Source organism: Micropterus salmoides, unplaced genomic scaffold, assembly GCF_014851395.1.
Source record: "Micropterus salmoides isolate LMB-PRFRI ecotype aquatic unplaced genomic scaffold, ASM1485139v1 Ms_hic_scaffold_17, whole genome shotgun sequence".
NCBI lineage: Eukaryota > Metazoa > Chordata > Actinopteri > Centrarchiformes > Centrarchidae > Micropterus > Micropterus salmoides.
In genome coordinates this window covers 5,587,045-5,605,156 of record NW_024040817.1, presented here as the reverse complement: position 1 = coordinate 5,605,156, position 18,112 = coordinate 5,587,045, and the positions used below count along the sequence as shown (strand labels likewise).

The following is an 18,112-nucleotide window of genomic DNA, read 5'->3' as shown; positions in this document are numbered from 1 at the left end:
CCTCACTCGTACTCTGCTGTCTGTCCGCCTCCTGTATTTATACCGGTCTCCTCCCCCTGCTGTCAGCCGCCCGCTCAGATATTATTCATGTATTCAGCGCGTCAGATCAAGCGGCGTGGAAGTGTTGTCCTGTGATTGATGATGCTGTCTGTGTGGATAATATTAAACAGGTCGATGCTGAATGTTTACATGAAAGCACCCTGCAGACCTGCGTGCTGCTGTGTACAGGTCAAAGGTCAGACTATGACTCACAGCTGAAGGTTAGATTAAGAGGATTCAGAGGAGCCGATCTTCCTTTTTAATGATCACACTGTGATGACATATTGTCTATTGATTTTTTTTTATTACTGTGTCCACAAGATGATACAAATGTGGTTTTTTTCTCGTTTTGTATGTTTGAGTAGTCATTTTGTATCTTCTGCTTGTTTTGTATCTTTTTGTAGTCATTTTGTACCTTTGTGTAGTCACTTTGTATCTTTTTATGCTGGTTTTGTATCTTTGTGTAGTTTTGTATCTTTTTATGCTGGTTTTATATCTTTTTGTGCTCGCTTTGTATTTTCTTCTGCTCATTGTGTATGTTTGTGTAGTCGTTTTGTATCTTTTTCTGATCATTTTGTATCTTTCTGCTCGTTCTGTATCATTTTGTAGTTGTTTTGTATCTTTTTATGCTGGTTTTGTATCTTTGTGTAGTCACTTTGTATCTTTGTGTAGTCACTTTGTATCTTTTTGTGCTCGTCTTGTAGCTTCTGCTCGTTTTGTATCTTTGTGTAGTCACTTTGTATCTTTTTGTGCTCGTCTTGTAGCTTCTGCTCGTTTTGTATCTTTGTGTAGTCACTTTATATCTTTTTGTGCTCGTCTTGTAGCTTCTGCTCGTTTTGTATCTTTGTGTAGTCACTTTGTATCTTTGTGTAGTCACTTTATATCTTTTTGTGCTCGTCTTGTAGCTTCTGCTCGTTTTGTATCTTTGTGTAGTCACTTTATATCTTTTTGTGCTCGTCTTGTAGCTTCTGCTCGTTTTGTATCTTTGTGTAGTCACTTTGTATCTTTTTGTGCTCGTCTTGTAGCTTCTGCTCGTTTTGTATCTTTGTGTAGTCACTTTGTATCTTTGTGTAGTCACTTTATATCTTTTTGTGCTCGTCTTGTAGCTTCTGCTCGTTTTGTATCTTTGTGTAGTCACTTTGTATCTTTTTGGTCCTCCTCTAGCTTCTGCTCGTTTTGTATCTTTGTGTAGTCACTTTGTATCTTTTTGGTCCTCCTCTAGCTTCTGCTCGTTTTGTATCTTTGTGTAGTCACTTTATATCTTTTTGTGCTCGTCTTGTAGCTTCTGCTCGTTTTGTATCTTTGTGTAGTCACTTTGTATCTTTGTGTAGTCACTTTATATCTTTTTGTGCTCGTCTTGTAGCTTCTGCTCGTTTTGTATCTTTGTGTAGTCACTTTGTATCTTTGTGTAGTCACTTTATATCTTTTTGTGCTCGTCTTGTAGCTTCTGCTCGTTTTGTATCTTTGTGTAGTCACTTTGTATCTTTGTGTAGTCACTTTATATCTTTTTGTGCTCGTCTTGTAGCCTCTGCTCGTTTTGTATCTTTGTGTAGTCACTTTATATCTTTTTGTGCTCGTCTTGTAGCCTCTGCTCGTTTTGTATCTTTGTGTAGTCACTTTGTATCTTTTTGGTCCTCCTCTAGCTTCTGCTCGTTTTGTATCTTTGTGTAGTCACTTTGTATCTTTTTGGTCCTCCTCTAGCTTCTGCTCGTTTTGTATCTTTGTGTAGTCACTTTGTATCTTTTTGGTCCTCCTCTAGCTTCTGCTCGTTTTGTATCTTTGTGTAGTCACTTTGTATCTTTTTGGTCCTCCTCTAGCTTCTGCTCGTTTTGTATCTTTGTGTAGTCACTTTGTATCTTTTTGGTCCTCCTCTAGCTTCTGCTCGTTTTGTATCTTTGTGTAGTCACTTTGTATCTTTGTGTAGTCACTTTATATCTTTTTGTGCTCGTCTTGTAGCTTCTGCTCGTTTTGTATCTTTGTGTAGTCACTTTATATCTTTTTGTGCTCGTCTTGTATCTTCTGCTCGTTTTGTATCTTTGTGTAGTCACTTTGTATCTTTGTGTAGTCACTTTATATCTTTTTGTGCTCGTCTTGTATCTTCTGCTCGTTTTGTATCTTTGTGTAGTCACTTTGTATCTTTGTGTAGTCACTTTATATCTTTTTGTGCTCGTCTTGTAGCTTCTGCTCGTTTTGTATCTTTGTGTAGTCACTTTGTATCTTTGTGTAGTCACTTTATATCTTTTTGTGCTCGTCTTGTAGCTTCTGCTCGTTTTGTATCTTTGTGTAGTCACTTTATATCTTTTTGTGCTCGTCTTGTAGCTTCTGCTCGTTTTGTATCTTTGTGTAGTCACTTTATATCTTTGTGTAGTCACTTTATATCTTTTTGTGCTCGTCTTGTAGCTTCTGCTCGTTTTGTATCTTTGTGTAGTCACTTTATATCTTTGTGTAGTCACTTTATATCTTTGTGTAGTCACTTTATATCTTTGTGTAGTCACTTTATATCTTTTTGTGCTCGTCTTGTAGCTTCTGCTCGTTTTGTATCTTTGTGTAGTCACTTTATATCTTTGTGTAGTCACTTTATATCTTTGTGTAGTCACTTTATATCTTTTTGTGCTCGTCTTGTAGCTTCTGCTCGTTTTGTATCTTTGTGTAGTCACTTTATATCTTTGTGTAGTCACTTTATATCTTTGTGTAGTCACTTTATATCTTTGTGTAGTCACTTTATATCTTTGTGTAGTCACTTTATATCTTTTTGTGCTCGTCTTGTAGCTTCTGCTCGTTTTGTATCTTTGTGTAGTCACTTTATATCTTTTTGTGCTCGTCTTGTAGCTTCTGCTCGTTTTGTATCTTTGTGTAGTCACTTTATATCTTTTTGTGCTCGTCTTGTAGCTTCTGCTCGTTTTGTATCTTTGTGTAGTCACTTTGTATCTTTTTGTGCTCATTTTGTATCTTTGTGCAGTCATTTTGTATCTTTGTGTAGTCACTTTGTATCTTTTTGTGCTTGTTTTGTATCTTTGTGCAGTCATTTTGTATCTTTGTGTAGTCACTTTGTATCTTTGTGTAGTCACTTTGTATCTTTTTGTGCTTGTTTTGTATCTTTGTGCAGTAACTTTGTATCTTTCTGTTCGTTTTGTATCTTTTTGTGCTCGTTTAGTATCGGTTTGTGATTGATTGGTATGTTTCTGTAGTCATTTTGTATCTTTTTGTAGTCATTTTGTATCTTTTTGTGATTGTTTTGTATCTTTTTGAAGCCGATTTGTATGTTTCTGTTGTCATTTTGTATCTTTTTGCGATCGTTTGGTATCTTTGTGCTTTTTCATGTCTTTTTGTAGTCCTTTTGCGTCTCTTTGTAATAGTTCTGTCTCTCTCTATGGTCTTTTTTTCTCTTGGAAGACTTTTGCGTCTCTTTGTGGTTGTGTTTTGTGTCACTTTTTATTAGTTCTTCATGTCCTTGTAATTATTTTATATATATCTTTAATTGAATTTGGTTATAATCTTGTATTTTCTTCACCAGCTTAGCTAATTCAGTCTTTCCACGTCGACCTGGTTGAGAGCCGCTGCATTAGTTGATGGGACACAAGAATCATATTGATATCACAAATTGAGCTGAAAACAGATCTGAAGCAGGACATTAAATTAAAGCGTCATGTTGACAGTATATATAGGTATAAAATACTGCCTGGGTAGTCAGTGTAATAACTGTTTGTGTGCTGTAGAAGCCTCCTGAGGACCAGAAAGCCTTCTCTCTTCGCCTGCTGACCAACAGTTGAGGTTAGAGGTCAAAGGTCAAAGCTCTGAGGATTCAGTGTTTTGTTTAATTTGAATATTCGCCTGAGCTGGACTGAGCAGGTCTGAGCCACCCGCCTGACCTCCGATCAGGAAGGTGTTTAATGATGACGCGGGGGAAACTGTTTGTGCCCTTTTCCTCGTCTGATTTGCATCAGGAGGCGACCTGCAGCTTGGAGAGAGTTCAGTCTCTGTTGCTTTCATCTCAACTCTCATTAACAGCTAAATGTCAAACTGCAGCGGCAACATTTCACTGACCACCGAGAAAACTCTCGACCTCTGAAATGTAGTGGAGCAGAAGGATAAAGTCACGCAAAATTAATTAAAATACTCCAGTAAAGAAACTGATGATTTACTGAACTAAATCAGGTGAATGAAAACAAAAATTAAAGTAGTAAAATGCATTAAAAAGTTATATTGACGAAGGGAAGATGGCAAAAAATTTTTGTTCTTGTTTTATTTGCAGCATCTAAGCTCAACTAGAAATTACACAAACCATGAGACAAACAGACTTTTGTTCTTAAGATCTCCACAGATCTGCAGCTCAGGTCTCTCCGAACAAACGACGAGTGAAGATAAATTTCCTGTGGTCGAGACGTCGAGGCTGAAGCTGACATCACACAGATCTGTTTATTCAGTTTATTCAGAGAAGACAAAGACGAAGGGCGACCTCGTCCTCTTCTGTCTCTGTAACCTTTCAGCTTCCGTGACCTTCAGAAGAAAAATGATCCTGTGAGGAGGAGAAACAGCAGCAAGAACACGAGTGATACATTCAAATGTCTGGTTACAGTATGTTAAATAAGAGACGAGACGCCGAGTTCTCCAGGAAAACATTCTGATCCTTTACTCACAACCCCAAACCTGAAAACTGCAGGCCGGCCTCACGTCTTCTGGAGCAGTCTCATGCTGTGTCTCTCGTCACGACTCTCCGTACTCACACTCGCTATTTTAAGTGCATGAGCGCGTTCACACTGACACTTACAGCAACATGCAGTGCACTGAGAGTACCCGGATGGTGCACTCGTTCACTTTTATACATTTGTAATAAAAGTCAGGAGAGCCAACAAGCGAGCAGATATTTTGCCAGGTGACAATCGATAATGATCCGCCCGGTTCCAATTCAGCATTAAAAATAAAAAGAAGAAGAAGCTGTAACACGCAAGTGCACAACAGCCATTTTAGACGACGCTTCCCTGCAGAAATTCACCTTCTACGTGTGCCGCAGAGACACAAATAGAATCAGTTCCTCAACTTCTTCTTCCTCCAAATCATCAAGTGAAGAAGAAGAAATGCACAATGAACCCTGGACTGTGGCCGGAGGCAGGACAGAATGTTTGTTTTTCTGGGAGCAAATCAGAGGTGAGAGGAACACCATCAGTACTTCATAGCTTTGTGTATGGACGGTACATAATCACTCGGATGTATCTGACATTTCCTACAGATCCTCTCGTCTGTATGTGTCTCTGCGCGATGACGTCTCTCTGAGTGACGGCAGAGTTTCACTGAAGGTCACATTTCAAACACATGAAACACACCTTTCATCCTCTTTCATGTTAATGGTTTGTTAGTTAGTGAAACTACTTCTGCTTGTACATTCACTATTATTTGTACATTTGCACGTTTCCTTTTTTTAAAATCTTTGTTGTTGTTTGCGTTTATTTCTTTATCTGCCGGAGGGACAAATGAAGTTCCGTCTTCTCTTTTCTTGCTGTCGACGCCTTCTGTCTGTGTTCAAGTGATAAAAACTAGAGAAACAGAAGCAGACGAGGCGAACCAGCCGGCTGGGTTCTGTCGTGGTGTCGTGCAGATTCCTCCTGGACTGAAATAAACATGGCGCCCGAGGCGTCCTCCCTCCTCTCGGCTCTCGTCAACACTCGCCGTGAGTTGGTGACAGTCGTCTTCGATGGCAGACATCTCCGATCACGATCAAAACTCTGTCACACGCCGACACCAGAAATAAACCAGTAACATCTGAACCCTGAGGCCTCCCTGCAGAGACTCTGGGGTCCTGCAGGGAAATATAAAGATTTCTATCAGCAGCTCAAAGCTGTTTTAACAGACTTCACTCGGCACATCGTCACATGGATTTCTTCTTCTTTGTTAACTCTGTGTGGACGTTATGATGAAGTTTTGATTATATAATGCAGTGTGTAACATAAATGCTAATATCGTGTTTAATATGTTCACAGAGTGACTGAGGAACAACAGCAGACTTCTGCGGTACATAAACACATAACTCGGGGAAATTCCCACAGTAGATGTTACTCAAATACTTAAATCTAATTTTGAGAAACTTTCCATTGGGTTACTTTCTAATTTTCATTCGACAGCTTTGCGATGATGTGATCAATAATTATAATCTGTTGATATAAAATATATTATTCTGCATGAGTACTTTTACTTTCTGTACTTTACGTTGATTTTGGTGCTAAAACCTTTTGTGCTTTTACTTCAGTAATATTTATAATGTTACATCTAACCAGTGTTGGGGGTAACTGTAATCAGATTACTTTTGTCTGTAACGCAGTAATGTCACGCGTTCAGTGATCACATAACAGTTACTAATTACAAAATCATCAGGTTACTTGCGAACTGGTTCTTCAACTATAACGGGAAGAAAGAAAAATAAATCAAAGGTCCCTTTTCAGGCGTGTTTGCGTAAAACTTTTCTGACCTCACTATTGGCTTTAGCTCCAGTTCATGAGGACGCAGAAATGGCAGAGCTGCGTCTTTCGACAGGTGGAGGTTTAACGTCATGCTGTTTAATGAAACAGCCTGCGGCGAGGCTCTCAGTCTCAGTCTGCTGACCCCGAGCAGGAACAGGCTGTCTGACAACCGACGTGAGAGACTCCTACAGAGGAGCCAGGAGGAGCTCAGCTCCACTTAAGAAGACATCAGCTCCCCTAAAAGCATCATTTCTGATATTGTGGGTTGACAGCTGCTTTATTGACATTAATCTCTGTATTTCTCGGCAGACTAAGCGCTGTGAACGGGTGGTGATGGTTCCCTCTGGCTGGATGAATGATCCGGACTCTACTGCAGCTGGCGGCCCCCCCGCAGCTTCATGCAACCTCCTGGATTCTGCTCTCAAACACAGCAGCAGCTGTTGTGTGAAACGTAATTGTAGCAAAATGGCCACATATGATAATAATAATAATAATTAATCTGCAGGCCTGCATGCTTCAGAAGCAGTCTGTAGTGCTGCACGCTGCCTTGTTCTTCTCTTGACAAATGTTGGGCTGATATTTGTAGTTTTACAGAGAGATCCTGTGTCCTCTTTGTTATTGTGCATCACAGGTGATGTTACGCAGTAATCCAACAGTAATGTAACTAGTTACTTTCAGCAGTGAGTAATCTAGTAAAGTAAGGCATTACTTTTAAAAAAAGGAACTAGTAATGTGTAATCCATTACATTTTTTGACTAACTACACCAACAACACTGTATATACGAGTATTTCTAAACCTTGGTATGAGTACTTTTACTGAAGTACAAGATCTGAGTACTTCAGCTGAGGTTTAGAAACACGTTGTGGACAGGAAGTCACCTGCAGCTGTGACCTGAGAGGTTTGACCTCACGGAGGAGAAATTAGTTCTCCTGCAGTTTCTTGGTCTCTGAAATTAAAGTCAGTGATACATTCAGTTTCTCTGTAACTTTAAAAGTCCATGACTCAGAAAGAAACAAAGCATCTTTCAGGTTTTTAAGGGTGAAAAACTGAAATGTTGAAACTAAAGTTTTAAGTTTTGGAAATAATGTTGATTGTTCTGTGGATGTGAAATAGTTTTTCTCTTTGTTTGCTCTGTTCTCGGTGAATAAAACTGCATTGACCTGCATGTGTGTGACCATCCAGAATAAATCAACCATTTCTGCTTATTTTACTCAAAAGAAAAAGTAGAATTTCATGTAAATGAGTTTGTTTTTTCCTGATAAATTCCATAAAGAAGTGTAAAACTAGTGGTGACGAGTCGAAATGAAAGACAACACAAAAATGTAAAAGGGTTAAACACCAAAAACAAACATCAGCATCGGGACTGCTGACGTTTGACTGCCAGAAAAACCGATAAAGATTTACAGGAAAATCTGCTGGAGTCTGGTTTGATTCCAGCAAAAAGGATTGAAGAAGGATTCACGTGTGTGTTTGACAGAGTAAAAAAACGCTGCATGAAAAGATCCACAAGAAGCTGTTAATAACTTTTCATACATTTTATTAACAAATATTAAAGTAAAACAATAAAACACATAAAGTCCTCTAATGTTCTTGTTTTTTTAATATGTGCTTTGATAAACTGAATTTCTGTAATATTTTAAAACGTTAAAAAAGTTCTCTGCAGAAAACATCAGCAATATGTCCGAAGACTTTTAATTTGAAGAGAGATGATTGAATTAAAAAGTTACAGTGGATAATCAAACAGCGGCATGAGAAGTGAAGCAGAGTTTAATTTAAGTCTTATCGTTAGATTTCACTTCATTAATCTATGACAGAAGAAACACGACGTACAACAAACTGAGAAGTGCTGTTATGATGTTTCCAGAGATGAAACGTGGAGGAGTACGTTAACATTTCCACAGCTGCTACAGTGACTTCTTTCTCTTTGAGATGTTTAATCTGAGTGAGCTGATGGGGGCTGCGACACCGGGGGGCGCCGCTGTTCAGGAAACACAGCCACGTCTCAGTCAGTCAGAAACAAAGTTCAACATAAACCATCAGTTCAGGTGGATTTATGGGAGTTAATTAATGACAAAACTGAAGCAGGCGGAGACTCAGACGAGCTGACGAGCGCAGAAAGAACACGGTTTTATAAAATATGAAGTTTTATGGATTCATTTATTTTCCTGTAAAACATCTTTGGGCTTTGGGAAACTGTGACGGCAGAATCTTTACAAACCAAATCAGCAGATTGATCCAGAACGAAAAGAATCATCAGCTGCAGTCTGAAACTGAACAGCTCAACATCCTGCTGCACGTTGATGAGCAGGTATGATAGACAACATCTGCCTGCTTTGATACTTTGAGGCCTGATTATACGCAGACTTTTACTTGTAACAGAGTATTTTACATAGTGGTATTAGTACTTTTACTGCAGTAGAGGATCTGAGTACCGTAAAACTTCAATTAATAGCCGAGTCCCAAACAGCCGCCTGCTGTGGGAACACATTTGGACAAATAAACGCAGGTCTCCATTAAAAGCCTGGTCTGGTTTTTATAGAAGTTCTCTGGATGTTTAAAACCTTTTAAACCCTGCGGGGTCGCCGCTTTAGCTGCTTCTGAGCTGCTCAAACTGTTAATCCACATATTTAATGTTTAAACGTGTGATCAATGTGTCAGTGTGGACACGCTGCACATCGTTAGATCGGTTAGATTCTCCACGATTCATTTAACGGAAACAACGAGCCCCAAAGTCTGATTCTTACAGATTTACAGGTGTAACCTGATGGTACAAGGGATGAAAAGTGCCGACTCGTGTTACCTTTGAAGCCTCGTTAATGTGTCCGTTCAGTCTGTGAGGCTCCACCCATCAAAAGAACCAGAACAGCATTTTATAAAAATGAATCCAAGTGGTGAATCCTGTCACGTGAAGTCCGTCGCTCTCTGTCTGCTAACTTCTCTCCTCCTGCAGCCTGTTGTTGTCGTGATGTTGACTTCAAAATAAAAGCGCATAAGACGCCGTCTGTCGCAGCTGGATCAAATGAATGACGTGTTTTCGATATTATTGGATCATTTTTATAAAAGTAATATTCTGTTAATTATAAATAAACTGTTTCATAGCATCCTGTTTCAGTTTTAAATATTGGCCGGGTCAATTCAGTGACTTTAGCAAATAAAAGCTCGGCTATTAATCGGAGTTTTACGGTAACAGAGAAAAGCAAAAACACGTCGTTATGTTTTGTTTCCCGTCACACGTTCAGACGTCGTCGTGGTTTTTTTTGAGGGATGGATCAACAAAGTATCCAGCATTCGCATCGCAACTCCTGCCAACAGTCGACTTTGGCTTCCTTTAACCATCTTTCCTGAAACCAAACCTGAACCTGCAGGTCAGAAAACTCGAAAGCCGAGAGGAAACAGACCCACAAAAGCATTAAAGAGAAAAACAGATTTCAGGTCAGTTCCCAGAAGAAAGTTTAACCCTCACATTTTGTTTCTTTCTCCACTTGTTCAGATTTGTTTTCCTTCGCTCTCACTCAGCAGTTTTGTCATTAATGAGCTTCCGTACGTGCACAGATTACCCACCACAGTTTATACTGAAGAGACGACGCTGCGCCCGCTGGTCTCGCACACATTCAAATAAAAAAAAGGTGAAAAAGTGAACAGAAATTCCCGGTGTGATAAAGTTCAGTGAGCGTTGTGATTGGCTGAGGTCCACCTGTGACCCCACGCCGAGGGAAGCCGTGGCTCCGCTGCCATTTTCTGGAGGCGTCTCACACTGCAGAGGTCAAAGGTCACAGAGGTGACGGCGACCCCGCCCACCTCAGACCAGGCGACCCACGCTGGTTTCTGCAGGATCGAACTGATCCAGGAACAGCTGCAGAACAGAAAGCCGTCAGTCTGAGAGAAGCTGCAGGTGAACGTCAGACATGATGACACGTTTAGATTTGATATAAATACACTGAAGAACGGCGGTTTGTGAGGAACAAACGCCTTTTTCAGCAGAACGGGAACTTCTGCGTGAGTCACTTTTTCTCCTGTAGCTTTAATCGTAGGTCCGACTCTAAATGTCACGACGACTTATTACGAGTTAATCCCAAAAATGAATCTGTGCATCAACCTTTAAACGTGTCAGACAGAATTAAACGAGCTCATTTATCTGCAGCTGCCTCCGTTTTCCATGACATTAGCTTTTATCAGGAGGTCTGGAAAGTTCTTGCTCCACAGCTGATACTGCAGGATACTTTATATGATACTGCAGTATCCTGGGAGCATCGCAGTATTTGATCCTCAGTTCAAACCTCACTCTGCAGAGTCCCAGAGGTCACTCATATAATTATAATTAATTATTATTATTATTAATAATAATTCAGAAATCTATACAGAAGCAGCAGGTTCATTCTTCAGGTTGGTGTTAACTCCTGGCTGCACGCAACAGGAAACACAAACGGTCAGATACGTGTTTTACACCTAATTTCCCTGATTTGTAGATAATTAAGACAAAAACACAAAGTGTCTGAAGCTGAAATCCTCCGTGATGGAAAAGCTTTCAGTTCATCTGCTTTCTACACGCCGACAGATCTGAGGTCAGACCTGTGAGGCTGCAGCGCCACCTGCTGGACACAGAAAACAACAGCTCCACTCACCTGCTGAGTGTGTCGGCCTCATAGTGTGTGTTGCAGCAGGCTGACCAGGATCCCCAGAGTCCAGACCAGCGTCCTGATTTCCTACAGACAGAAAAGGCATCGTCAGCTGCTCTGTCAGACAACACAGGAAAAACAGGTCCCTTCAGGTCCTGCAGGACTCTGAGGCCAGTAGGTGACAAAGACCCTCCAGCAGGAGGCTGCGGTCCATCAGAACCAGAACCTCTTCCCGTCTGCAGCCTCATCAACAAATCCCCCGTCAGCCTCTTTTACAACACGTCCTGTAAATGTTTGATCACTTCACAAACTGCCGTGTTTTCTTTTATAGGTTTTATATTTTATGTTTATATAAATGAAAATAAATCCTTCCATCCTGCACATGTAAATATTATAATAAATTCTATTATGCTTTTATTACTATAATCTGTTTATTCCATATTTATAGATTTTTACTTTATATGTTTATTTGAGTTAACTGAAGGTTTATGTTTAGCACCAAAGCAAATTCCTCGTATGTATAAAATAAATAATAATAAATCCTCTAAAATCCGCCCGGGAAACATGTTGTACATGAGCTCAGCGACGACCTACACAGTATATATACGTATTTATCTTCTTCTCTGTGGAGGTCGGTTTAACTTTAGCTAAAACATAAAGAGCAGACCGTCTGACTTTCTTCACGGCATCTTCAGAGTTCCTGAGGTTTTAAAACAAAGAGGCTTTTGGAGGCTGTCAGTCGGAGACCTGGGTTCTTCTCTGGAAACATTTGTTGTGTGATTCGCTGTCGACTTACTGAACACAGAGACTCTTTTATCTGGAGTCAGCAAACACAAACACAGACGGTCTGAAACCACCAGACCACAGAGCCCAGATCAGCCTGTTGTCCTGTTTCTGTGTCGGTGTTGGTTGGTGCTCTGCTGCACATTGATAGGAAGCAGATGGACTCGCACTCAGCTGTGTCGAATCAGCAGTTCTCGCTGTAAAAATATCAGCAGGACAGAACTGATCTTCTTCATCCTCACGCCTACGTTACAAAACCTTCTGCTGCGTCCAGATTAAAACGTTGAATCTGAACATCTGAAACGTTGAAGTGTGAAAACGCAACTAACCCGTTTTGGTTTTAAACTCCGAGGTGGCGTGTTAGTGCGGACAGGTGAAAACAATGATGCAGGCGCTCAGGTTTTGCTCTCTGATTGGCTCTGATCAGTCATGCAAAGCAGAAACACAATGCTGCTCAGTTTTGGTGTTTTATTAAAACATTTTGTACTGGGTCACACAGACCCAGGTGAAGTACAGTACAGCTAAACCTGGTTTAACTGGTTTAACTTAAACCTGGTTTAAGCTAAACCTGGTTTAACTGGTTTAACTTAAACCTGGTTTAACTGGTTTAACTTAAACCTGGTTTAACTGGTTTAACTTAAACCTGGTTTAAGCTAAACCTGGTTTAACTGGTTTAACTTAAACCTGGTTTAACTGGTTTAACTTAAACCTGGTTTAACTGGTTTAACTTAAACCTGGTTTAAGCTAAACCTGGTTTAACTGGTTTAAGCTAAACCTGGTTTAACTGGTTTAACTTAAACCTGGTTTAACCGGTTGAAGGTAATCCATCAGTGTAACGGCCGACGTTAACCAGTTATGTTCAGTAAATCTCTCGTTCTTACCAGAGAAACAGGAAGTGGTGCGGCGTTGCCGTGAACATCGGTCGTGTCCTGCTCTGTGGCTCTTTGGATAGTAACAGTCACTTCCTCTTCCTCCTCCTCCGGGTCAATGAACGGTTTACTGAACTGGTCCAGGTCCTCGCTGCTGGCGTTACCTGAACGCACCACCACAACAGATCCTGTGAAACCTTTAAGCCTGATCGCAGTCTGACACTGGCCTGTGAAGGTCTACAGAGTGGGACTTACTGAAAAAGCTGTAGTCGAAGGTGGCGTTGTAGTCCGAGTCGTAGTCTGGAGGCGGCGTGAAGTCGTAATACTGAGCATCAGACACTGAAAACACAACGCAGCAACATGAACATCAAAAACACCAAACACAGTTCAACCCACGTTCTGTCACTGAGAAGACGGCGGTGAGGCTAACAGTTTCCCCCTGCTTCCAGTCTTTGTGCTAAGCTATGCTAACCCCGTCCTGCACAGAAACTAAACATCTGGGGCTCCTTTATTATAAACTTTGGTTGTTAACGTGTCAGCCAGATAACTTCAGCTCTGGTGTTTCAGATCTCAAGGCAGGTCTCCTGTCTCCCCCAGAGTCCAGGCTGGAGGCTAAAGGGGGACAGAGCTTTGCTGTCAGGACCTGCCTGAGGAGATCAGGCTGTCAGAGTCAGAGCAACACATTTCCACCTGTTCATCTTAATGCTTTTCTTCTTTCTTCCCTTGTTTGATCTTTCTCTCTGCGTCTCCTTCACTAAAGTTTGTTATTGTATTATTATAAGACATGTTCGCTTAGTGATGAAAGTTTCGAACAGCCAGAAACCCGACAGTGAAAGGGTTAATAAAACGTTGCAGGTGTGTCTCATGAGTATTTTCTTGATCTGCCTCCAGTAGAAACAGGGTGCGTTCAGGCTGGTGGGTGTCTGGGTGTGTTCGCAGCACGTTGAAGAGTTGTTGTTTGAAGGGAGAAGTCAAATCCAGCTGCTCTCCTACAGCGGACGGTACGGTAAAGACCAACACATGGCCTGCAGCTGCTCCTCAAACTCACAGCTTCGACATCAGAATTAATAATCAGGTCATATCTGGACGATCAGTACTTTTACTTTTGGTAAAGTTTAGAACGTAGGAGCTGAAATAATTAGCTGATTAATCAATTTGTTGAAAAAGAACATACAAGACTTTATAGAATAAACTACCAGCAGAACATGAAGTAACGAGCTCCACCTGCAACATTAAGGTGGTGCTTTAAGTATATTTTGATGATAACAGTAAAGATTTTAATGTTACTGTAGGACCACTTTTACTGAAGTTACAGATGCAGCACTGGTTTTATTTCACAGCGAACTGAATGTCTGTCGTCACTTTGGATATTTTGACTGTTTCCTGATGTTTAGAACGATGAATAAAGCAGCAGGGTCACTGAGCCGGGAACACGGCGATAAGCTCTCTGTTTATTAACAAGGACAAGACTTTTTCCCACGAGTCCAACGGGAACCTGCTGACAGACAGAAAACGAGCGAGGAGTTTATCTCGTCCTGTTCCAGCACCGAGAAACAATCAGGTTCCGTCTGAAGGTTGCTCCAAACCAAGCAGGGGGCTCCGGCTCCGAGAGCTGAAGCGACTTAAACCTGCGTCCTCTCCAGCAGCCAGCAGGGGGCGACTTAAACCTGCGTCCTCTCCAGCAGCCAGCAGGGGGCGACTTAAACCTGCGTCCTCTCCAGCAGCCAGCAGGGGGCGACTTAAACCTGCGTCCTCTCCAGCAGCCAGCAGGGGGCGACTTAAACCTGCGTCCTCTCCAGCAGCCAGCAGGGGGCGACTTAAACCTGCGTCCTCTCCAGCAGCCAGTAGGGGGCGACTTAAACCTGCGTCCTCTCTAACGGCCAGCAGGGGGCGACTTAAACCTGCGTCCTCTCCAGCAGCCAGCAGGGGGCGACTTAAACCTGTGTCCTTTCCAGCAGCCAGCAGGGGGCGACTTAAACCTGCGTCCTCTCCAGCAGCCAGCAGGGGGCGACTTAAACCTGCGTCCTCTCTAACAGCCAGCAGGGGGCGACTTAAACCTGCGTCCTCTCCAGCAGCCAGCAGGGGGCGACTTAAACCTGCGTCCTCTCCAGCTGCCAGCAGGGGGCGACTTAAACCTGCTTCCTCTCTAACAGCCAGCAGGGGGCGACTTAAACCTGCGTCCTCTCCAGCTGCCAGCAGGGGGCGACTTAAACCTGCTTCCTCTCTAACAGCCAGCAGGGGGCGACTTAAACCTGCTTCCTCTCTAGCAGCCAGCAGGGGGCGACTTAAACCTGCGTCCTCTCCAGCAGCCAGCAGGGGGCGACTTAAACCTGCGTCCTCTCCAGCTGCCAGCAGGGGGCGACTTAAACCTGCTTCCTCTCAAACAGCCAGCAGGGGGCGACTTAAACCTGCGTCCTCTCTAACAGCCAGCAGGGGGCGACTTAAACCTGCTTCCTCTCTAGCAGCCAGCAGGGGGCGACTTAAACCTGCGTCCTCTCCAGCAGCCAGCAGGGGGCGACTTAAACCTGCGTCCTCTCCAGCAGCCAGCAGGGGGCGACTTAAACCTGCGTCCTCTCCAGCAGCCAGCAGGGGGCGACTTAAACCTGCTTCCTCTCTAGCAGCCAGCAGGGGGCGACTTAAACCTGCGTCCTCTCCAGCAGCCAGCAGGGGGCGACTTAAACCTGCGTCCTCTCCAGCAGCCAGCAGGGGGCGACTCTATAGAAGTCTCTGAGAAAATGTTTCTACTTGTCAGCTGATTTATTCCCTCAGTAAACACTTTCCTGATGAGTTTCTGGTCTCAGTCGCTAGTTTCAAGTCTTCTTCAACACAGCATGATGTTCATTTAGTAAATTATGGTCCCATTTAGAGGAACAGAGACCAGGAAGCAGGGGAGGCTTTAGGGCGGGGCTACAAGCTAATTGACAACCTGTCAATCAGGATAGAGGCGACTCGTATCCGCCGCTCTGCGTACATTTAACCAGCGCCGCTGAAAAATACTTAAACGTCCCGGTACTTTTGGTCAAAACGCGGCTTTAGTCTCTGTGAAGAATGAAGCACCGTGCGAGAGGACAGTTCAGTTTATAATGATCTGTTTTGTTCCTGGAATCATTCATTCTTTTACAGTTTCACATCTCCTCCCAATAAAAAACTTCCTGTTTTAGCTTCCTGTGTCTGTGCAGCTACACGAAGAGCAACAGCAGAAGAAGATGATCTAATTTCCTCTGAAAGGTCACGCGTCTCACTCATGATTGATTTCATTACTGCTGAATCCCTCATGGGACGAGATCCGGTCCCTCTGCAGTCCCTCGGTCTGCGCTGCAGGGTACTGGAAACCAGTTCAGAGCGGCGCTCCCAGTCTGGAGGTCAGATTTATGTCCTGATGTTGAAAACTTTAAAGGGAAACACGTCTGTTTATAAAGAAGAGGAATGCAGAAAGTGGATTTACGTTCCTGCAGGAGGTAAATCACACGCCGAGGTCGGACTTAAACAAACTCCCTCGGCCTCGCGGCGCCCGGGAGCCGAACCGGTCGGAGCCGTAAACTCTGATCCGATGAAACATTTGTACGGAGTCGGCAGGAGGCCGTCTGAGGCAGGGAGTTCTCCTTTACTGCAGTAAAAGTACTAATACGGCACAAAAATACAAACACAAGTTAAAAAGTAAACTGTGGGGAGTTTAATTTATAACCAGTTTTCTAAACTCTTCATGTGATTAGTGTAAAAATCTAAACTTGTGAGGTAACTGAGGCGTCTACAGTAAAAGTACCTCAGAGTTGTACTTGAGCACAGTACTTTATTGATGTACTTGCAGTTCTTGTACTATATCGCGTCAGAAAGCAGCTGCAGCTTCAGATGGTTTTGAACTTTAGGTTTAGCTGCAGGTGAGTCCTGAAGTTCCCTCCCGCTGCTTCTTCTTCTTCTCTGTCTCCTCCTGACCGAAACACAGTGAAGGAGGTCGGTCATCTGACGCCTCACATGCTACGTGTTAGCATGAAGCTGGCTGATGTGGATTACAGAGATTAGAGGCTCGCACACGTGGATTAACACACTCACCGTGGGCTGATGGGAACTGAGGGGGCGGGATGCTAATTGTTACCAAACAGGAAGTGTCTCATCACTAACAGCCTGTCAATCAGAGTTTCCACCCAACGCTGCAGGGAGGAGGAAATGAAAACCAGGTGACACACACTCTGCCAGAGGTCACCTGTCCATCAAACTGTGTGGGCGGGGCTGAGATACTTTCTCCTCTGGAGGCAAAGAGAGGAGGAGAGGAAGGAGTGAGGGAGGGAAGGAAAGGTAGGGAGAGAAGATAGAAGGGAAGGAGAAGAAAGGAGGGAAGGAAAGGAAGGATAAAAGCGTGGGGGGGGGGCGGTCACATGATGCTCAAGCTTTACAGAAACCAGCTGTTGATCAAACTGAAGTGTTTAAACCTGCAGGTCCTCCTCCTCCTCCTCTCCCTCCTCCTCTCCCTCCTCTGCCTCCTCCTCCTCCTCCTCTCCCTCTCTCTCCTCCTCCTCTCCTCCTCCTCCTCCTCTCCCTCTCTCTCCTCCTCTCCCTCTCTCTCCTCCTCCTCTCCCTCCTTCACCTCTCCCTCTCCTCTCTCTCCTCCTCCTCCTTCTCTCCTCCTCCTCCTCTCCCTCCTTCTCCTCTCCCTCTCCTCCTCCCTCTCCTCTCTCTCCTCCTCCTCCTCTCCCTCCTCCTCCTCCTCCTCCTCTCCCTCTCTCTCCTCCTCTCCCTCCTCCTCCTCCTCTCCCTCTCTCTCCTCCTCTCCCTCCTCCTCCTCCTCCTCTCCCTCCTCTGCCTCCTCCTCTCCCTCCTCTCCCTCCTCCTCCTCCTCCTCTCCCTCCTCCTCCTCCTCCTCTCTCTCCTCCTCTCCCTCTCTCTCCTCCTCTCCCTCCTCCTCCTCCTCCCTCTTCCTCTCTCTCCTCCTCCTCTCCCTCCTCCTCCTCCTCCTCTCCCTCCTCTGCCTCCTCCTCTCCCTCCTCCTCCTCCTCCTCCTCCTCCTCCTCCTCCTCCCTCTCCTCTCCTCCTCCTCCTCCTCCTCCCTCTCCTCTCCTCCTCCTCTCCCTCCTCTTCCTCCTCCTCCCTCTCCTCTCTCCCTCCTCCTCTTCCTCCTCCTCTCCCTCTCTCTCCTCCTCCTCCTCCTCTCCTCCCTCTCCTCTTCCTCCTCCTCTCCCTCTCTCTCCCTCCTCTCCCTCTCTCTCCTCCTCCTCCTCCTCCTCTCCCCCTCTCTCCCTCTCCTCCTCCTCCTCCTCCCTCTTCCTCTCTCTCCTCCTCCTCTCCCTCTCTCTCCTCCTCTCCCTCCTCCTCCCTCTTCCTCTCTCTCCTCCTCCTCTCCCTCCTCCTCCTCCTCCT

The 18,112-nt window shown here is 43.9% G+C and overlaps 1 protein-coding gene across 1 annotated transcript in view; it reads right to left on the bottom strand.

The window, feature by feature from the left end:
* Window positions 1-8,069: 8,069 nt before the first annotated feature.
* si:ch211-191i18.2 (uncharacterized protein LOC564095 homolog) overlaps window positions 8,070-18,112 on the bottom strand; it is a 12,439-nt gene continuing 2,396 nt past the window's right edge. The window contains exons 2-5 of the mRNA XM_038724397.1: window positions 13,016-13,099; window positions 12,773-12,924; window positions 11,115-11,195; window positions 8,070-10,345 (exon numbers count right to left, since the gene is read on the bottom strand). Coding sequence (XP_038580325.1) covers window positions 11,133-11,195; window positions 12,773-12,924; window positions 13,016-13,099 — 299 coding nt within the window. The 3' untranslated portion in view covers window positions 8,070-10,345; window positions 11,115-11,132. The remainder of the gene's footprint in view (window positions 10,346-11,114; window positions 11,196-12,772; window positions 12,925-13,015; window positions 13,100-18,112) is intronic.